Source organism: Phragmites australis, chromosome 8 (assembly GCF_958298935.1).
Source record: "Phragmites australis chromosome 8, lpPhrAust1.1, whole genome shotgun sequence".
Taxonomy (NCBI): domain Eukaryota; kingdom Viridiplantae; phylum Streptophyta; class Magnoliopsida; order Poales; family Poaceae; genus Phragmites; species Phragmites australis.
Genome location: NC_084928.1, coordinates 7,784,822 through 7,808,037, shown reverse-complemented (window position 1 = coordinate 7,808,037; position 23,216 = coordinate 7,784,822). Strand labels below are relative to the sequence as shown.

The 23,216-nt window shown below is 41.1% G+C and overlaps 1 protein-coding gene across 1 annotated transcript; it reads right to left on the bottom strand.

Annotated features, from left to right (window-relative positions):
• Window positions 1–8,755: 8,755 nt before the first annotated feature.
• LOC133925819 (transcription factor bHLH94-like) lies at window positions 8,756–10,371 on the bottom strand. The gene is made up of 3 exons (XM_062371569.1): window positions 9,779–10,371; window positions 9,124–9,531; window positions 8,756–8,981 (listed from the first exon to the last, which is right to left on the bottom strand). The coding sequence occupies exons 1-3, from the start codon at window positions 10,247–10,249 to the stop codon at window positions 8,874–8,876; spliced, it is 987 nt and encodes a 328-aa protein (XP_062227553.1). The 5' UTR covers window positions 10,250–10,371; the 3' UTR covers window positions 8,756–8,873.
• Window positions 10,372–23,216: the final 12,845 nt, after the last annotated feature.

Below are 23,216 nucleotides of genomic sequence, written 5' to 3'. Positions count from 1 at the left end.
TATAGCAACATACTGGTCATTTGAGACTCTATTTTGTTATAGTGCTTGACAAGGAAAACTTGCAAAGAGTCATTCGCATGCCGTTGATGTACATATGTGTTTTCAAAATCCACACTGATTTATCTATCCACTGTTTCTCCCTTATCATACACGTCCATGTTGTGCATGTGAACAACATAGATTCGAAATTAATTTATATTTGGAAGAAGCCTGAGGATACTTTGGACTTCATTTGTCTTACTGAACGGTAAGCCAAATTTTAGCTAATTAGTCAAACTGATCCAATACTTTGTTCTTCAGAGATATAAATAGTGTATTGATTTATGTTGTAGTAAAAGATAGCAGGTAGGGAAGAATATTTATGTGAGGCTTTGAAGCTTGCATTTTGATTTTGGCACATAAGCAGTTTTCTTATAATACATTTATTCTTTTGGCTTATGATGTCTGTGCATATGGAGGGGAGGCTAGCATAACCTCTGATTACTTATTTTGCTAGCAGAATGTGTATCAATATCTTCACCCTATTGTTTATTGCTTCTTTTGTTTAACTTATTTTTTGTAGCTTGCTGCATGACTACTCCATTTTTGAAAGTTTTTTTTTTCTATATCTACATTCTTATGTTGTCAAGCTGCAAGATGCAGGACACTTTTAGAGATGGTATCTGAGTACAGGGTGCCGAGAGGTTCTTCCATATGCATGGTTCTGTAGGTGTCAAGATTGATTCTTACAAAAGTATTACTTTTATTCCTGCAAGCTATGAACATTTTATTTAGCCAAGATAAGCCTTTTATGATTTTTCATTTACTTTTATTTACATTTACATTGTTTTTCAATTGTTACATTCATCATCTATAATCCATTTCCTCTATTTGCTCATTTTGCAAATGTAAGATGGAAAATTTTGTTTATTATGTCTTCTTGATGAGCCAAGGTAAGCCTTTTATGATTTTGCTTTCATTTTTATTTTCCATTTCCATTCCTTTTCAATTATTACATTCATCATCTATCGTTCCATTTCTTCTGTTTGGTCATTCTGCAAATGCTAAGATGGTTTGTCATGGGATCCCTGAAACTTGCACATCTTTTGTAGACAAATGAATATGCTTCCTTTGTCTGGGCTATGGTGTAATTGGTTCCAGGTTCAAGAATTAACTGATGACCAGGTAAAACTTTTGGTTTCGATGAATTGGGATGATGTATTATAGGTATATGTGATATTCTTGGACCTTTTTAGTGCACTTCTTTTATAGATTTGGATGTCGAGTTGTTCTTCTTTCTATTAATGATGGATCTACATGCATGTTGCATGCACGAATTAAAAGGCCAGTGATATTCAGTTCAAAGCAAGTAGCATTTTGGCATTTTTCTGCTGAAAAGTCAAGGTAATTGGGTTGCTCCGATTTTGCTCACAATTGTTATGTATCCGATGTTTGAGACATCGATTACTTGGAACTAGATTACACCAATTTTCATTTAAAGGATCATCTCATGCTATCAGTTTAACATTTCGATTGGGATAACATATGCCTTGAACTAGAAGGTGATTACTATATGTTTTCATGTAGTACTTCAACATAAAAAGGTAATGAATTTCGATCGTGCATGGCATGTTGCAGTCTGTTTTCTTTTCCCATTTTTTAAAAAAAAATCTTATCCTGATTATTGAGACTTTGCTTCAGTTGTGAATCTAAATTGGTTTAATGCTCAAGGGAGCCTTTTGCCCCCTGCTGTTTATTGTTGCTCATGCATCATAGTTTAGCTGGATGTGTTTATAATTCTTGAGTACTTTAAGTAAAAATGATGCAGCCACATTGCTAAAATGCACACTTAGTGTTTTTGTATTAAATTGTGTTTTGGTTGTTCTATCAATGCTTAGTTCAAGATCTAAATCTTGAATGTCAGTCAGAATTCGGAAACGGTTTTTCTTATGGCAGGCAGCATGGCATTGGAAGCAGGAGCGTATTGTGTTTCCTTTAGGCTTCACTTGCGGACGTTGTCAAGTTGGAGTCACCGACATGAGATGAGGTGACTGATGCATGTTGTGGTTTCAAGTTGGAGTAAGGTCATCCAAGCGTCATGGTTAGTGAAGTGAGATAAAGGAAGCTTTATTCCATTGTAGCTCTAATTTTTCATTCGGATCGGTTCTTGTAGCACTGATTCAAATCAGTCTTGTATGCGAAATCTTCCTTCTAAACATAATATGTTACATGATTGTGAGCTCGAGAAATCTGCCAGTAACATTTAACATCATAGACTTGATTTGCCTTCAAGTCACATTTACCAAGATTGGTTATTATTTAGAAAGCAAAAGGTCTGACTCGACAGGAATGTCTTAGATTCTTCGAAGTCTGATGAAATATTCAGATCATTTGTCTTAAGAGTCATCTCTGGCAAAGAGCTCACAATTCATTGTTACCGTACGGGTATGGTACTAGATTTGTTTTGTCACCAACTTCTGTAAACTTTGATATGAATAGGACCATGATGGGAACGTGTTTGTTAAAACTCTTCTCATAGATGAAACTTTTTGAACGGCCCACCATATGTTTGTTTTAATTTCCCATATACACATTTATTTTCAATTAGTATGCTTTTCATTTTTGGCAATTGTTGAGAATTCTAACAAGGAGCCATTCATTGCTAGATAGGGTAGATGTTTTCATAATGACTCTATGTTTAATATATTTTTTTCCAGAAACATAACACTTTAGGAGCCAAGCAAGCTTTCATATATTGGTATCATGACATCATAATTGTGCAGGCTAACTTATTCAAATTACATTGTTTCCATCTTGTTATTAGATCACATAATGGTAAATGTGTAGAGAAATCTAGAGCTGCATAGTCACATCAACATCTTAAATTCACATGGGCCTTGTCCTCTTGGTTTACACTATGTAAGCATTTTTGCTATGTATTTTCTTGTTTATATAGAGCAACTATGCGTCTGTGCTGCACTTAATCAGTAATGATAGGGTGCATTTTACCAGGAGACATTATAATCGATGTTGAAAATAGTATCTTGTACATGCAAAGTGGAGCATGGATGTCAGAATTATGTGATCCACAGTGTATGATAGGCATGCTCACTGAAATGCTTCAGAGATAGTGAAATTTACTTTCCAATGACTATATGAGAATACATTCTAGCAATTTTAACCATCTAAAGCTCGGTTGGCTATTGAACACGATCTTATTTTCAGATGGGTGCTCATAACATATGGCTTTAACATAATATTCTTCTTGTGGAAGATGCTTACAGAATTGTAACTTTGTAAAAAATGCCCAGATGTGAGATCGTTTGTTCTTTAATAAGGTAGATGTGTTCTTTTTGCACCTTTATTTAAAGTTTGTTTAAAATACGCCTGCCTATGTATCATAGATGAACGATCATTGCGGTTCCTTACCCAAGCTACATATATTAAAGTTTGCAATAAAATGCAACCTATTTGGTTGCAGCTTAGCTGATTGTTACAGAGACTAAAATTCAAATTGCATCTCTAATTTTTTGCTTAGCTTGTCACAAATATGGATACAATGTTCATTTTGTTTGGTTTGATCTTATCAGGAACACCAACCGATGTACATGGGGTGATCGTTATTCAAATGAAAATTATCAGCCGTTTGTTGAATGTTTGGTGCATTATATGCATTATTTTATTTTTAGGTATGTGGCTTCCATGCAATGTACTGGATGTGGAGTACATCTATGTGCGTGTACAAAAATTGCATGTGCGTGTCGCACGTGCATGGTTACTAGTTAGGGATGGAGATATAAGCGACTTGGATAGGGATAAGTGATGAATACAACTCGAATTCGAGGACTGGCATTGAGGCGGCGCGTTCAGCATGCCTGCTTCGCTCGAGCCCAGGGGAGAGGCAGCTCGGCGTGGTGGAGTGGCGTGGTGTGGCGCAACAGCTCGGTGCGAGGGGTGGTGCAGCGGGCTCGATGGAGTGGCGCAGCTTGGTGCACGCTAACGCGTGCTAGGTTGCGGTGCACCCTGGGTGGAGGAGAAGCGAGTCGGTCGAGGAAGGAAGAGGAACAGGGCGCCCCTCGGATGTCCATTCTTGCAGAACGAATAAGGTGGGGGAAGACGGGTCAGGCTGGGCTGGCTAGGTGTGGAGAGAAAAGGAAGGTGATAGCTAGGCCGACTGTGGGCCAGTGAGCTTGGGCTTGGAGAAAAGAAAGGAGAAGGAGGGAAGAGGAGAGAGAGGTGGGCCGGCCACAACTTAGACATATATATATATATATATATATATATATATATATATATATATATATATATATATATATGACACCTATTCTATACTCCTAGGAGTATGTACTCCCACATGCAATATACCACCTAAACAAACACTTTATACTCTTTTATCATTTTTAGTATACTCTAATACTAATTCTAAGATACTCCAATATGAGTTGTATGAAAAAAAATTCAATGTTAGCCTTTCATTTTTGCTATATACTCTTTTTTATACATAAAAGAAGTATATACGCAAATTATGATAAAAATCATGGAATTTCATAAAAAAATTTGTGGGATTTGTATTGTAGTATCTTATAATTACTAATGAAGTATATTTAAAGTGATAAAGAAGTATAACACACGTGTAAAAGTGGTATATGAGAGGTGGGAGTACATACACCCAGGAGTACATACTAGTTTTCCTATATATATATATATATATATATATATATATATATATATATATATATATATGGAAATGCATATTACGCGTACCTTTCGCCAAAATGCTGTCATACAAACTTATTTTTGGAAGTCTAACTTTGCACAATGACCGTTTTGATTAACTCAAGTGGACAGTGAAGATTAATCAGATTTTCCATAACTCGTGCATTTTATAGGATTAGCAACTGCACATGTATTTCACACACGTGAAATCAATCTAGGATATATCAATCTGAAGAAGTATGGAAGATAAATAATTAGAGATTGATTGTATTTTTAAAATATATAAAAACAAATATTGGATGTTTAGGTATAGAAGACAAGTAATGTGAGATTAAATGTATTTTTGAAAGGAGAATCATAGTCTAATTTTGCACGATAACCGTTTGATCAACTCGGATGAGCGGTAAAGATCGATCAAATCTATCATAACTCGTGTATTTTATATAAGTATAGAAATATATGTATAGATTTATTAATTACTTTCCAAAATAAAAACTATGGCATGTTAGTCATAAAACTTCACTTAACCATCATTATTGCTAGCCCTAAGATAAAACACCCTAAAAGCGGAAGCGTGAACACATACCGGAGCCTGGAGATGCCATTAGGTCCTCGGTTTGTCGCTGTCGTGGCGGCGGTGTTCAAGTCGATTCAGCGTCTCGTTAGGATCGGGAAGGGTTTGTTAGGGTGCTTTGGAACCTCACGGGATTAGCTCACACACCGCAAGGCACCGGACCCCTTATTTATATGGCGCTGCTCGACTCGGGACCGCAACCATATGTTGGTTGCGCCTCCGATCATGGCGCGTACGGGACGGGACTCCCCATCTCTCGGTCTCGTTAGTTAGGATACATTAGTTTGTTTGCCGAGATCAATTCCAACATTCTCCCCCTTGATCGTAAGGCTAACATCATAGACCCACTCTCAATGGAACAACACACCAAGGCTAAACGTTACAGTGGCTAATGATATATCGCTAAAACCCAGAAACCTATAGTGTATCACTCCATCTTGAAATGGAAATACATTATTACTAATGGGAGTTGGTATGCATCATGGTCCTCTTATCTAGAATCATAAGCTTTCCAATAACCCCATGCCGACAACATGATCACGAAAAATATATGGTGGTAAGCCTTTAGTGAGCGGATCTGCAAGCATTGACTTAGTACTTATATGCTTAACACTTATTGTTTGATTCTGGATTCTATCTTTCACAACATGATACTTAATGTCGATGTGTTTGGCAGCACCACTCGACTTGTTGTTACTCGTATAGAAAACTGCGGGTTGATTGTCGCAGTATAACATAAGTGTTGACCACTCTTAATCCCAGGATAAAGTTCTTTAGCCATACAGCCTACCCGGTAGTCTCATAACATGCCACAAACTCAGCTTGCATCGTTGAAGATGCTGTAAGTGTCTGTTTGGAGCTTTTTCACGAGATAGCTCCTCCAGCGAGGGTGAAGATATAACCTGATGTGGATTTCTTAGTGTCTACACACCTTGCAAAGTCTGCATCCAAATAACCAACAACTTCAAGGTTATCGGATTCTCTAAATATGAGCATGTGGTTTTTAGTACCTTGCAAATAGCGAAGGACTTTCTTAATGGTCCGATCCTGGATTTGACTAATATCTGCCAAGCATCCCGGTCACGAAAGCTAAGTTGAGGCGCGTACATACTTGAGCATACATAATGCTTCCGACAGCTGAAGCATAAGGAACCGACTTCATTTGATCAATTTCATATTAGTTCCTTGGACATTGAAATGTCCCAAACTTATCGCCCTTAACAATAGGAGCAGGTGTGGCAGAGCACTTATGCATATTGTATTTCTTCAGTACTCTGTCAATGTATGCCTTTTGAGACAAACCTAATACTCCTTTGGACAGATCTCGGTGAATTTCAATGCCAAGAACATAAGAGGTTTCACCGAGATCCTTCATATCGAAATTAGAGGAAAGAAATCTCTTGGTCTAAAATAGCATATCCTTATCACTGCTAGCCAATAAGATATCATTCACATAAAGAACTAAGATGGTAAATTTTTCCCCTTTAAACTTTACATAAATGCAGTTATCAACTTCATTTTCTTTAAAGCCAAAATTTATAATGACTTTATCAAACTTGAGATATCACTGCCTAGACACTTGCTTTAGACCATAAATTGATTTCTTAAGGCGACATCCCAAATGTTCCTTGCCTTCCATGACAAAACCTTCCGGCTGAGCCATGTAAATATTTTCTTCCAAGTCACCATTAAGGAATGCCGTCTTTACATCCATCTGATGCAGCTCTAAATCATAATACGTTGTGAGTGCCATAATTATTCTGAAGGAATCTTTACTTGATACATCAGAGAAAGTTTCATTATAATCGATTCCTTCTCTTTACAAGAAGCCTTTAGCTACGAGCCTTACTTTGAACCTTTCGATGTTCCCATTAGAGTCATGTTTGGTTTTGTAGACCCATTTATAACCTACTGGTTTGGCTCCGTCAGGGATTTCTACTAGGTCCCACACATCATTATCGCTCATAGACTTTAATTCGTCATTCATGGCATTAAGCCACTCAGACGAATGCTCACTCATCATGGCCTCTTTATATGAGTTGGGATCTTCTGTCTTCCCTATGTCATTAACATCCTCATTCATATAAACAACATAATTGTTTGAGATAGCATGTCTCCTCTCACGTTGTGATCTCCTGATCGGTTTATTATACACTACAGGACCAGGACTGGGTACTGTAGGGGACTGCTGAGGCTTATCATTAGGTGTATCGTTAGGAATTTTAGAGACATCAACAGAGGGTGCACTAAAGTTAGTTTCTACTGAAGGTGCAACCACCTGGGGCACAGGAATGTAGGGCTCTTGGATCAGCGATATAGTAACATAAACCCGCTTTTCTTCAAGATCAACTTCCCTCGGCTCCAAATCCCCGTTCTCAAGAAATACAGCATGTCTTGTTTCTATGAACTTAGTGATCCTATATGGACAGTAAAAGCGATACCCCTTTGATCTTTTAGGATACCCGATAAAATGACAACTAACTGTCTAGGATCTAATTTTCCAATATGTGGATTAAAAACTTTAGCTTCAGCTGCATAGCCCTACACGCGTAAATACTTTAAAGAGGGTTTTCTCCCAGTCCATAATTCATAAAGTGTTTTTGAAACTGATTTACTGGGAACCCGATTAAGAATGTGTGCAGCTGTCTTACGTGCCTCCATCCACAGTTCAATTAGTAAACTAGAATAGCTGAGCATACTTTGCACCATGTTCATAAGCGTGCGGTTGCGTCTCTCAACTACCCCGTTTTGCTGAGGTTCAACAGGTGTAGAATATTAAGCTACTATATCATTTTTCTGAAAGAATCTTAAAAAAGGACCATGGTTTTACCCATATAGACCATGTCTCCCATAATATGGCACAAAAGCCGGTTTGGCAAACCCGTGGCTTTGCAACCAAATGGACCTGTAACTTCATTTTTGTTACAAGTATAAGCCAAAATTAGGCTAAATAAGCCTTAAATCGGTACTGCACTTGTCATTTCACGGTAAAAGAAATATTTTATGTTGCTGTTACCTACATTTGGGGCGTGGATGCCTTGATCCCTTGACAGAAAGACCCCGGCCGTTAGCTAAGCTGCCTGGTAGGTTAGATGCTGGATATCTTCTTGATGGTAATGCAATGTCACCGGGAAGTGCCTCTTCTTGAAAAGCTACGTGACGATATAAAGTTTTGGATTCATTTCACCACAGATTGTTCTATATTATGTGTATCTGATTAATCGGTGGATTAAGAAATTGTAGAGGAAATGTTAAACTACATTAGTCTTCCTCCTGTTTGTTGAATTGACAAGTTTTCATCGTGTTCATGCTCACGAAAGAGACGTGTGCCTGTTCAGAACGCCGGTAATCCAAGATTTTTTTTGTATGAAAAAATCCAAGAAATTTTGCCGAACTAGTAGGCAGTAGCGACATGACGCGTGAGAATTTAGCCAGAAAGCTCTCCATCCGTTGTTTTCGGAAAACAGGAAGGAAAATTCGGCTAGATTTATACGATGGCGACGTAGGATCATTGGGATCGGGGGCACCATAATTTACTTGCACGCAGACGAAACCACGCACACGTACGTATGTACATGAACTCACGATTTCCTTAATTTGCTAGCTAAGTACGTAATAGCACGCCTTCTGCGGTGTTCATGACGTCGGCGACGATGTCGTGCACCGCGGCCGCGATGTCGCCGGCCGACGAGAGCTGGCACCCGTCCCCCATCTGCACAACGAAATGGCACATCTTCCTTGAGAAACGCATGCGCGTACGTGTGGTAATGACTCATGTCATGGTAGCTAGCTAGCCACTAGAGTACTAGTGAGCTCGCCGGCCGGCCGGCGACATGCATGTTGTACATACGTACCCTTAAAATGATGGTGTAAAAGACCATCCGGTCGGCCGTGGTGGTGACGCTGAGGTGGAGCGCGGCGAGGCCGTGGCACTGCTGCAGCCCGAGCAGCAGCTTGAGCAGCAGGTGCTGCCCCGGCCGCCGCTGGGCGAGCACCTTCACGGTCGCGTGGCCGTCAGACACGGCCGCCTCGATGTCGGCCACGCCCCGCCGCGTGCTGCGGGCGTCGTCGACGTCGGCCATGGCGGCGGTGGAGTACTGCGGGAACGTGAAGAAGCCGGCGAATGGCTCGGGGTCGGGGTCGGGGTCGGGGCGGTGGCCGGCGGCTGCGGCGTGGCGCTTGTGAGCCTGCAGCGATTGCAGGCGGTGCTCCAGCTCCTTGACGAAGTTGATGGCGGCCCCTACTATGGACGCCTGGTCGCCCTGGCACGTACGCCACAAAATGCGTGCTGTGTTAGCTAGCTGTTGACGTACGGACGAACACAGCATCACAGTTTTTTTGATTTTTTTTTTTATTAACTCTTATTGTTACAATCTAATATAACACATAAGAAGTCATTTTCGCTTCTGACCAGAAAGATTTGACGTTTGCACAGTACGAAGTAACGAGGAACAGGATGGCTCGCGAAGCTTTGATGGGAAGTGAATGTCCTGTACACTGCATACGTACCCGTCGTGCGTACGAAGGCGGCATGAGGGCACGGAGCGCAGCGAGGTACTCGTTCATCTGCCGCCGCCGGTTGCGCTCCACGACGATGTGGCTCAGCCGCTGGATCTCCGCCTCCTCCACGTCCCTTGCCGCCTTCGCTGTCGTCCTCCGCCGCCGCCGCCGCCGCCTCCTGTTCGAAGCCTGCTGCACCGGCCGTCGCGCGGACGACGTCAACGTCGACGGCGCCGGACCAACCCAGCTGGTCGCCGCCCCCGCGACGTCCGCAGGACAGGCACAGCAGGCGCTCCCGTGCGGCGGCGTCGCCACGTGCTCTTCGTCGTCCTGCACCACGACGCCCCTCTTGATCCCCTCGAACTCACCGGCGACGACGTCGACGCCATAGCCGCACAGGACGCAGCTTATGCCGCACGACCTGCAGCACGGGAGGCGGCGGTGATCTTGCGGGAATACCACAGCTTCGAGCAGCGCCATGTCAATAACTAGCTAGCTACTACTCTTACAGAGCAATGCTGTCTGCCTGGCTATGCGTGCTTCGCCCTCGGCATGGCGTTGTCGTGGTGAGCGTGAGCCAGCTTTAAAGAAGGCGGGCTATGGCCATGGGCGCATGCGCAAAGAAAACAGGGGACTGCCAAAATAAGGCCAGGCAGCTAGTTGGATTCCCCGGTACGGCTGAAAGCTTCATTTGCACAATCATATTACTGTTGCAGACTTGCAGTGGGGAGCTAAAAAAAATGAAATTATTATCTCCTGCCACTTGCTTCTGTAAGAGTAAAAAAGAAGAAGAAAAATGCCATAGAGCAGTGCTGCACTGCTGCTAGTAATAATCTAGCGTGGGTGTGATGATTGATCAGAACTGTAAAAGGTTACACGAATTAATCCCATCTCTGGCACTTGTTCATCATTTCTTGTTTACGGAAACTAAATTCCATTTGTTACGCTAGTATCTTGTTATCATCAGCCCAGGAACGAAGGCTAACTCAGTTGGTAGGGAAGAATAAGGTAGGAACGAAAATGGTGATCAGAGGATGGATGAATAGGTGTCCTAATAAAAAAATTTTGAAATAAATGATTTTTTTATTTCTTACATAACGCACTCAAAACGCTCAAGCAAAATCAGAAAGATAAAACAAGAAGACTAGTTCTATGACAACATGACTCCACAAATGAAATATGAATCATAGCTTCCATTCAAGATCATTCCATGTGTCTTTGTGAAAAAAAACTCACAACTTTTAAAGAAACTAGAGAAGATAGACACCGGATAAGGTTATCATTCAAGATGATAGTCTAGTGGCAAGAGGACTCAAGATCTGCTCAAATACACGAGTATGTGAGTGTTTAAGTCACTAGCATCAAGAAAAATAATCCTACAAACGTGAAAAACTACAGCTCAAAGAAAAGATCACCGGGTAAAGAATCTGTCGGTGAATCAGGAACCAGGGGTCCCCGAATCCCGAGGCCAGGCCAGCAATCCGCCATGTGGCGCCCTCCCGCGGAGGTCATCTCTGCGAGGTAAAAAAGATTAAGTCCCAGGAGAGGGCACTTGGGGCCACAAACAGTGGTCCTCGAGTACCCGAGTTCCTCGATGATCTGCGAAGACTAAGTGACCGGGAAGAGAGTGCTCGGGAGGTGAACAGTGACCCCCGAGCACCTAAGTCCCCCGACGACCAGGAAAGAGAGTGCTCAGGGAGGTAAACAGTGGCCCCCGAGCACTCGGTTCCCCGAGGACCCGAACAGTCAAATCCGGGAGAAAGTGCTCGGGGAGGTGAAAAGTGGCCCCCGAGCACTCGGTTCCCTGAGGACCAAGAGAGGGCGTTCTCGGGAGAGAGTGCTCGGGGAGGTGAACAGTGACCCCCGAGCACTCGGTTCCCCGACGACCCAGGAAGCCCCTCGTCAGTGGCCCCCACAGAGGTCCAGCGATGAGGTGTCAGCCAGTGAAAGGCCCGATGCCGCATTTAAGGGCGCGCGTGGCCTGTCACCTCCAACTGTTCCCATCACGCTCGGTGTCAGTCCCTGCCATACTCTGGCAGAAGGGCGTGGGGATATTTAATGCACGGGTCCCATCCCGCGTCATCCGGCGCGCCTCGGGATAGCATCGCGAGGCTCGAGGCGTTCCGTTTGCCACGCTGCTGTGGCAGGCGAATAAGACCGGACGGGCACGCCGGGCCGCTCTGCGGCTACCCGGTGGGCCCTCTCCACGGCGCCCGTTGCCAGCACCATCATGACGACTGAAGACCGGGCGCGAGGCACATTTTTAACCCCCATCACTTCACGCAGAGGCCATGATGACACCCTTTCCATTTATGGCGCCTTGGAACTCGTGCCCTCCCTTTCAGGGCACGCTACCACCGGCGGGTATTTAAAGCAGCCGGTAGGCACGAACAAGGCAGGTCGAACACAGAGCCAAGGTAGAGGCAATCCTAGACAAGTTGAAGCAAACAGAGGACACTCGAACTCTCAGACTCTTGCTCAGAGATCGAAGAATACCTTCATACAGGTATAGAGGCTGTGACCACCGAAGAATAAGGAGTCCGAGGCTCTAGGATAGACAAATATTCTTGTAACCAGCACATTCCTGAGAGACATTCTTAGGGCATTTATAACATCCACACAGGAGTAGGGTGTTACGCGCAGTGCGGCCCGAACCTGTCTAAAAATCCCCCCAGCGCATTTACTCTTTTCTGCATTAGATCATTCCACCCCACCTGCCATCGCATTTACATCCATTTATTTATCCCGCAAACATATTCAGAATCATTCCCCCGACCGAATCTCTAAAAAGGGGTCCCTCAGGATCCCTGCGACAGGAGTTAACCCTCCGACAGAATCTCTCCAAGTTGATGATCCAGAGGCAAGGATACTCAAGACTCATGAGCATACACTCGTATGTGTTTTTATACCTCTAGCAACAAGAAAAATAATTTTATAAGGTGCTGAAATTTCAGCCAAAAACAAAACAAAAATCAAAATAGAAAACCGAAAAACTTGTAAACTTGCAAGGAAACCAATAAAGAAAACTAGAAGGAGAGGAATTCAAGCATATGCAAAAAATATAAACTTTATTACTTAAAGAGGTCAGCTTTATTTTAGGCGGATTACAAAGATTTATCTCTCAAAACTCTCACCTATTATATAGGCTAAGCACTCATCCTTCTCTCCTCTAAAACTCTAACTCTAAAGCTCTCAAATGAGTGACACAATGAGACTCAAATGGCTAGTTCAAACTCTCTCATAGCTCTACCCCTCTGTTTATAGGTCTAGAAAATTTGACCCTTAAGTTTCCTAACTTTTCTCCAAAATATTCCTCTTTTGTAGTGCATTCCTACCTACCACTGAGGGTATTTTGGTCTATTTTCTTCTTCATTCATCGGACGGCCATGGCGCCTTCACGACTTAACTTCGCCTTGACGCAAGTTTCGAGATGGTGCCACGTACTCCTCGAGTCCTCCCACAGTTTTGAGGCTAAACCGCGAAATCGTCTGCACGCTTCTCAAAGCGTGACTCACCACCTTGCTTACACCTTAAGCAAGCGTTTCGATGTCGACGCATGTACTCCATCATGCGATCCTGATCGCCGACAAGTCTCTCCCACTCCCGATTCCTCGGGTCGCCTTGTCACTTGTACCGATATCCCCTTCGTTTGACTTCATCAACACGTCGTCTCTATCCGCCTTCAATGTTTTGCTTGACCTCCATGTGTTCAACTAGGATCACCCTTGACTTCGTCCGGTCTCCTTGATCATCTGACACCAAGTACTCTGCTTGGCCTCGATCATCTCGCCATCAACCGCCAAGTTGCATCCACCACCTACACACTATGAGACAAGCAAACACATATCTCCAACTCTAATTCCAATTAGTCCATAATCAATATGCTCAAATAAAATCTCAAATCAATTCAAATCACATCAAAACTCATACAAAACCGAAGATCATCAAACCAAATAAATAACAATATCAATCACTCATCATAAATAATTAAAACACATTTTAACTTGATTTCTTAATATATATGTACACCCTCGTGCTCCTGAAGTGCCTTCTTTGTTGTGTTCGGACATTGATCATTTTGAAGCCTCGCTCGAGACGAATGATCTTAAATCTCAAGGAAAAACAGGTATTGGAAGTACAATAATAGTCCTCTCATGACCAGTAAAAAGTGACCGCTAGAGGTGTAAATCATGAACCTAAGAGTATCCTTGACCTTCTTTAGTTTAATTAATACCGCTAGTTTTCTAAAAATTTAGTCAATTTAAGAAAAATGATAGTACTGATTAAACTAAAAGGTGTGGATGGATACCTTTATGTTCACTATTTTGCACCCCTATCAACCTCTAGGGCTTGAGCCCTGATCCATCACCACCACATCAAGATGTAGTTCACCTGTTAAATTGTTTCTTAATCTTGTTTTGTCATAAATGCACAGGGTTCTAGAAACATGGCAGGAATTAGCAAACGTTAAGATTTGACCGATTGTAAACAAACAAGCCAAATGCACAATAACCCAACAATTCCCACTCGCAATACAGGGCATATGGATATACCTTCAATCCAAGAAATGACCTCACGTCCTCACCGGGCATTAAAATAAATTTTGACAAAATTTCACAAATTTCGAATGAAAATAAAATATCTAATTTCGGATTTTTTTTTTTTCACTGTCTTATGAAACCCATATAGCAGAGGACGAAAGATGACCAAATTTCCAACAGAGTTTCGTGATTTTTGTTCTTTTTCACCGGTAAATGAAAAAAATCGTAAAACAAAATTAAAATCGGTGCCATCACCATAATCCGTGCAGCATTACGAACGCTAAAACGAAATACTATATTCCGCCACTTTCCTGTTCTAACAACAATTAAGAACTCAGCACTCGTGTGTTTCGGGAAATTTCAGTTCAGATATCACTGTCACTGCCTGAGGAATCTGTCAAAACACTCGCCTGTCGTGAAGCCGGCCTATGCGTAAGTCAAGTTGATAGGCTAAAAGAGATGGAAAAGATGAGCACCGGCAGATTGGCGCCATGGATGCCGCCGGCACAGGCTTAGCCCTGGCAACATGCGGAAACTTGAAGAAACCGGCCAAATTCAGTTCTGTTTCGGCTGCGAACCTTTTTGCCAATAGCAGATATGGTTACATGCTGATGTTCCTTGCAGATTGCACGAAGCTGTTGCTCGACGGTAGACAAAGAGTGGTGAAAATTGTGGTTCTTCGTGCCGGTGCTCCTATTCTTCTCTCTCAAGTTTTGTGCAGTCAGTTTGCTGAAAAAAGATACCAGTTGTAACAGTTTGCTAAGCAGATTGCACCCAAGTTGAAATAATTCTACAAGCGATTGTTGGAATATATCCACATTTATGGCAGATTATGGCTCATTGATTCTGCTCTTTATAACAGATTATGGCGCATTGATCCTACCCTTTAATTGCAGATTGTATATGGTCCATACTGATAGCTAGCTGCCTTAATTCGGCTCCTAGATTAGCTCCTATTCAAATTCTGTAATTAGTACACCTTGTACTATATATATGTGCCTAGTGCATAGCTGAGAATATAGTGTGGAATTCTCCTAATCATTCCCTTTTTACAGCGATCTTCCGACAAGAGCTTCCCCTATTGCTTAGGGGCGTTTGATTGCTCTATGAATTCCCAGGATTTCGTTTAAATCTTCAGATAAAGGTCTGTGTCGAAACCATTTTTATCCGGATAGGCTCCAAACGGTTCAAGTTTTACACCTGGATTTGATGGCACGACGGCGATCCAAAATCACAAACAGTAGCGGCCGGGCCACAACGTCGCGCACTGGCAGATTCCCCCGGGGCAAGTTCGTGGCCGGAACAGCCCAAATGCACAGTCCAAATCGACCTCGCATCGCATCATGATGATGACTCATGCCGGGATCATCGGTGACAGCTGACAAAACGCCTCCCCGTCTTTTCGTTTCCCTATCCTTTTCCCCAGAGGTTGGCCCCGCCGCACCGCGCGGTCGCGACTCGATCGATCTGCGTGCCGTCTATGTGCAGCGGCAACAGGAGTTCTCGGCTGGGGAAGGGCGACACGAGCAGAGCAGTAGGACTCTGGCCTCTGGGTACCGTAGCCTTGCTGATCGATCGGTTCCATCGCAGGTGTGTCGTCACGACTCCGGAGTGCCAACAGTGAGTAGTAAGGACGGGCCATTCATGATTTCCGTCTAATTATATTCTTTTTATTTCACTTTCTTTTCGATTCTTCTCTTTATTTTTATTTTTTTTTATTTCTTTTCATCTTTAATAATTATTTTTAAAGGAATCATGAAGAGAAAGAAGAGAATCTCGTTCCGAAAAGAATGATCTTAAAAATCCTTTCGTGATAAAAACCATGAAGATAAATCGTTGGAGCGCTGAAAGGAAAAAAATTCCTTTATGAAGAGATTATAAGACAAAGCGAAACCGTTAGAGATGATCTTAATAGCAAATTACCAATTCGTGTTCATGTTGTAGCCCCAGGCTTAAATCCGTCTAAATCCAATTTCGATGGTCTCATCTAATAGTTACAGACTATTCGATGGTCTCATCAAAAAGAAAATGTTACAGACTATTCAGTGTCTAAATTCTCTTCACGACGGGATTTTCGTTCCCTTCACAATTCCCGTCACGAAGGGATTCCCAAAGTTATTCCCTCCAGGACGAGATTATCTCTACTTTCCCTCCGCGATTTCCCTCAAAGGGAAGCTGTTAGAGATGAGAGAAAATAAAGGGAATGAGAACGGAGAAGGGAATCGGGAAGGTAACGAAATGAGAGGAATATAGTTGGAGATGGTATAAACATAAAAACTAAAATCAGAAACACCATAATAGGTACAGAACATAACGGTTCCGGAGACATCCAGAAGTCCATGCACAATCCCATCCCATAATCCCGTTCCCACAGTGTTGAAAGACAGACCCCGCGCCACAAAAATGGTTCAGTCAGCAGCCTGTAATCAAATAAATAGTCATTTTGAATGGCACAAATTTCACTTTTTGAGGCACAGATGGCCTTCTGATGGTTAAACTAACTTACGTCTTAAATCATAAGATCATTAGCCTTAATATCAAAAACCACCTTAAGCAAAAGCATATGGATATACCGATGTTCGGAGATGCCATGAGCGATCAATGAAGCGTGATATAGGTGTAGTAGTGTGTGGTGATGAGGGTAGATGCCGTGCAGACCGTCAGTGACGTCGTCACCGGTGTGATATAGATGTAGCAGTAGTAGATGGTGTAGCTGGCGTTCCAGTGCAGTTGTTAGCGATGGTGGTGACGGTCTTTGCCTCATTGATGCACCCGTAGTGATAGCTAGGGTTTAGAGTGTTTGTGGAGGACTTATCTTCACGGGAAAACTTTAGCCCGTGATGTGCCGGCTCCCCTGTTTATATAGCTCACGTGAGACAGGATCGCAACCATTGATTGGCTGCATTTCTGATTAAAGCGCGGGAGGTGGCCCAGTCAATTAGGACTTAGTTGGGATCTAAAACGACAATGATAAAAAATGCCAACATTCTCCCCCTTGATCATAAAGCTAATATCGTAAGCTCACTCTCAATAAAACAACACACCAAGATAAAGTGTTATAGTGGCTAATGAAATGCCACTGAAACCCCAGTCCATATAGTGCATTATTCCATATTAAAATAGATATTCATTATGCTTAATGGGAGATGATTTGCTTTATGGCCATCTTATCTAGAATTGTAGGCTTTCTAATAACCCTATACCGGCAACATGATCATGAAAAATATAGGATGGTAAGTCTTTAGTGGGCGGATTCGTAAGCACTGGCATAGTACTTATATACTTGACACTTATTGTCTAATCTTGGATTCTATCTTTCACAACATGATATTTAATATCGATGTATTTGGTAGCACCACTCGACTTGTTGTTCGTATAGAAAATTACGGGTTGATTGTCGCAGTATAACGTAAGTGGCTTTGAAATGCTGCCGACCACTCTTAATCTCGGAACAAAGTTCTTTACCCATACAACTTGCCTGATAGCCTCATAACATTCTAAAAACTTAGCTTGCATCGTTGACGATGCTATAAGTGTCTATTTAGAGTTTTCCACAAGATAGCTTCCCCAGCAAAGTTGAAGATATAGCCTGACGTGGATTTCTTAGTATCCACATACCCCGTAAAGTTTGCATCTGAATAATCAATAACTTCAAGGTTATCAGATTTTTTAAATATGGGAATGAAATTCTTAGTGTCTTGCAAATAATGAAGGACTTTCTTAACGGATTTCTAGCAGTCCAATCCTAGATTTGACTGATATCTATCAAGCATCTCGGTAACTAAAGCTAAATTAGGGTACATACATAATGCTTCTAACAACTAAAACATAAGGAACCGACTTCATCTGATGAGTTTTATATTGGTTCATAAACATTGAAATATCTCAAACTTATCGCCTTTAACAATAGGAGCAGGTGTGGCCAAGCACTTATGCATATTGTATTTCTTCAGTACTATATCAATATATGCCTTTTGAGATAAACCTAATACTCCTTTGGACCGATCTCGGTGAATCCCAATGCCAAGAATGTAAGAGGCTTCATCTAGATCCTTCATATCGAAATTAGAGAAAATAAATCTCTTAGTCAAAAACAACATATCCTTATTACTGCTGGCCAATAAAATATCATCCACGTAAATAATTAAGATGGTGATTGTTTCCCTTTATACTTTACATAAATACAGTTATCAACTTCATCTTCTTTAAAGCCAAAATTTCTATTGACTTTATCAAACTTGAGATACCACTGACTAGAAGCTTGCTTTAGACCATAAATTGATCTCTTAAGGCGACATCCCAAATGTTTCTTACCTTCCATGATAAAACCTTCCGGTTGAGCCTTGTAAACATTTTCTTCCAAGTTACCATTAATAAATGCCATCTTTATGTCTATTTGATGGAGTTCTAAATCATAATACGCTACAAGAGTTATAATTATTCTGAAGAAATCTTTACTGGATACAAGAGAAAAAAAATTGTCATAGTAAATCCCTTCTCTTTGCGAGAAGCATTTAACTACGAGCCTCGCTTTGAACCTTTCGATGTTCTCCTTAGAGTTATGCTTGGTTTTGTAGACACATTTAGAGCCTACTGTTTTGGCTCTATCAAGGATTTCTACTAGATCCTATACATCGTTATCATTTATAGACTTTAATTCGTCCTTCATGGCATTAAGCTGCTCAAGTGAATGATCACTTATCGTGGCCTCTTTATACAAGTTGGGATCTTCTGTATTCCCTATATCATTAACATCTTCATTCATATAGCAACGTAATCATTCGAGATGGCAGGTCTCCTGTCACACTGTGATCTCCTGATCGATCAATTAGGCACTGCAGGACCAGGACTGGATACTGTAGGGGACTACTGAGGCTCATCGTTAGGTTTATCATTAGAAATTTCAGAGACCTCAACAGGGGGTGCACTGACGTTAGTTTCTACTAAAGGTGCAACCACCTAGAGCACAGGGATGTAGGGCTCTAGGATCAGCGGTGTATGAACATAAACCCATCTTTCCTCAAGATCACCTTCCTTGGGCTCCAGATCCCCGTTCTCAAGAAATACAACGTTTCTTGTTTCAACAAACTTAGTGATCCTATCTGTACAGTAAAAATAATACCCCTTTGACCTATCAAGATACCCGATAAAGTGACAACAAACTGTCTTAGAATCTAACTTCCCAATATGTGGATTAAAAACTTTAGCTTCAGCTGCACAGCCCCACACTCATAAATACTTCAAATAGGGTTTTCTTCCAGTCCATAATTCGTAAGGTGTTTTTTATACTGATTTATTAGGAACCCGATTGAGAATATGCACAACTGTCTTAAGTGCATCCATCCACAGTTCAATTGGTAAACTAGAATAGTTTAGCATACTTCGCACCATGTCCATAAGTATGCAGTTGCGTTGCTCAGCTATCCCGTTCTGTTGAGGTTCGCCGGGTGTAAAATATTTAGCTACTATGCTATTTTTCTAAAGGAATCTGGCAAAGGGATCAGATATTTGCCCGTAAGGGACATGTCTCTCATAATACCATCCCCTCGATCCAAGCTCACTAATTTAATCTTTATATTATGTTGATTTTCTACCTTAGCCTTAAATATCTTGAATTTATCGAGAGACTCAAATATATCTTTAATAGGGTAGATATAGCCATAACGAGAGAAGTCATCAGTGAAGGTAATGAATGAATCAAAACCATCAACCGATGTCACAGGAAAATAACAACAGATGTCTGTGTGAATTAATTCTAATAAGTTTGTGCTCCAAGTGGCCAACTTCTTTATTTACTTAACATATTTTTCTTTAATCCAATCCATGCGATGGTCAGAGTTAGAGAACTTTAAGGGTTGGACAATCTCTTCCTTAATGAGACACTCTATTCTCCCCTCGAAAGGTGGCTAAAATGACAATACCATAGTTTCAAAGAAGTCTCATTAATTGTACTTCTCTTTCTCTTATGGCTCACATTGCAAACATTCACAGACACAGAGTATTCATTAAGATGAAGCATATAAAGTTTGTCTTGTCAAATGGCAAGACCGATAACATATGAATTAAACTTAAAAATGCACTTATTGTCTTTAAAATTACAATGAAAACCATCATCATTTAACATCGAAACTGAAATGAGATTCCTCCTTATGGTAGAAATATAAACTACATTATTCTAAGAGTGAAGCCATTATCAAGAACCAGTGGCCGATCCAATGGGTGACACAGGTGGGCCGTGGACCACCCTAAGAAATTGAAATGAGGAGAACTTGAAATATGACTTGATAACTACTCCTTTCATTCAGAAATAGTAGGCGTATTTATTTTGGGCTTGGTCTTTAAAGTTGGATTTTGACTAAGGTTTTCTCACAAAATATACCATTTATAGTTACAAAACCTATATAGTATGAAATCATTTTGAATTATGAATCTAGTTGTATAATTTTTATACACTAGATATTCTTATAATTTGATTAAATGTTAATCAAAGTACACAAAGTTTGACTTTTTTAAAATAAAATATGCCTACTATTTATGAACAGAGGAAGTATATTGATGACATGAGGAGAGATGATACTTCAAAGGCCTAGACAACCTTGTTGAGCTCTCAATTAAGCTTGTTGAAACAAAGAAACATAAAGTATATGATTTGGTGTACTTGCTTCTCAAATTGGTATTGCTTCTATCAGTGGCGGCAGCAAGTGTTGAAATGGTATTTTCTGCATTGAGTTTAGTCAAGAGTAAGTTGAGAAATAGGATGGGTGATAGTCTTTTGGATGATTGTCTAGTCACGTTCATTGAGCGAGATATTTTCTTCAAAGTGAATGAAGATGGTATAATCGATACTTTCATAACCATTAGAAGGCGTAAGACCAATAAGAATTAGAATTGCAATCTTCTTTGAACTATTGTATGTGTGTAAGCTTCTTTAAGGCAAATTTCAGACTTAACTGTTGATTTTACGATGTTTGTAAGACTTTATTAATCTAGTTGTACTGTGCTTTTGGTAAAATTCTATACTTGTATGTTGGCATGTTATATTTACGGTATTAAAAAAATATGTTAAGTTGGACCACCCTGGCCCAAAATCCTGGATCTGCCACTGTCAAGAACTAATGGAAGCGATCTGATATATTCAACTTCAGCTTTCTTCCCACTGGCCACTCTAATACTTCACTCTCTCTTTCCTAATATTCTAGTAGTAAGGAATCCCTGTAAGGAGTTGGTAATGTGCATAGTGGCACCTGAGTCAATCCACCAAAAATTAAAGAAAAAATCAGCATAAAGAGATTCATCAATGAATGTTATTAAATCATTGTGAGCCACTTTAAGAAACCAACACAGTCTTTTTGGTAGTAGTCTTTCTTGTAGCAGAAGTGGCATTCGTCATTCGTAGATTCTTGAGATACAGGAGCAGAAGGAGCAGGTACCTTGGCCACCCTCTGCGCTGCCTTGCCATGTTTAGCAATGAAATGCAGTTTCTTCTTAGAGCTAAAATATCCTTGGAATTTCCTTTTGTTTTCGGGGCAGCTAACTTGATTAGCAAAATCTTTTTTTTTAGCTCTCAGTATCTCTTCCTCTTGGACACACATCGCGATCATGTTGCTTATGGTCCATTTCTTCTTCTGAGTATTATAGTTAATCTTAAAGGGAGAAAATTCAAATGGGAGAGAGGTCATAATGAAATGGATAAAAAACCATCAGAGATTTCCATTTTCATGCTCTTGAGTTTTGCAACCATGTCTGTCATCATCATGATGTGTTCTCTTATACCACCGGATCCATAATTGTACTTAGTGTTAAGGAGCTTTTGAATCAATGTACTGACATAAACCTTAGAGGTGCCCTTGAATTACTCCTCCAGGATGTCAAGTATGTCTTAGCTTTTTCTGAGATTGGGATTGAACCCCTTATATCTTCTGATATCGAGTTCCTCATTATCATAAGAGACATGTGGTTGGACCGCTCCCACTTCTCGGAAAGAGCATCATAAGTTTTCTTTAGTTTATCATAATTTTACATGCCAATGGCAAGAGCAGCGGGAGCGTCAACCCTAAGTGCATAGTTAAGGTCTAAAACTCCAAGAACAACAATCACTTTAGCTTTTCAAGCGGGAAAATTATTCCCGGTAAGTTGCTTTATGCCATCAATTGTGGCGGCAACATAGGAAGAGTTAAGAGCTGGAGAGAAAACTTGGGCCAAATTAGAAAATTTATCATAAAGCAATAATTTGCATGAAAATAACCCTACGTTGGTCTGATTAAAATCATGAAGAAAATTAAAATTAAAACTCTAATCCACATCACCGTTGAGTAGAAAACAAAAAAGAATTTGAACTAACACATAAAATAACGCACAATTACAGTAAACTTTGGTCATAAAGTAATTATGAACCTACATAAATTGATCGTAAAATTCTCTAGAAAAATCTTCCCGTTGGTTCCAATTCGTTCAGAGAATTAATCGTGATTTTATACAATAATTATCATTAATTTTGAGCCATTATCTAGTGCATAAATGGTGAAGAAAAATCCTGGATAAAACATTAGAAAGCTCAATGCTTAAAGAAAACAGCCCAAACGACACTCTCGGCCTAGCGTGGCCTGAGCAACGCACGCACTGGCCCGTCGGCCTCAACGCTTCTCTGCCGCCCAACATCATTGATGGTTCATTGTCGTTTTCGCGGATCAAAACCATCGACCGACCCCAAACCCTAAACCTAATTTCATTTTGACTATCCTCGGTTGCACCGTCCGAGAGCCGGTGGCGGATTCTGATGACACATGACTGTCGTCCTTAAACTGAGAAACAAATGGATAGAGGGAGAGAGAGAGAGAGAGAGAGAGAGAGAGAGAGAGAGAGAGAGAGAGAAGCCAAGCATGGTGCTGTCTAGGAACTACCCGTCG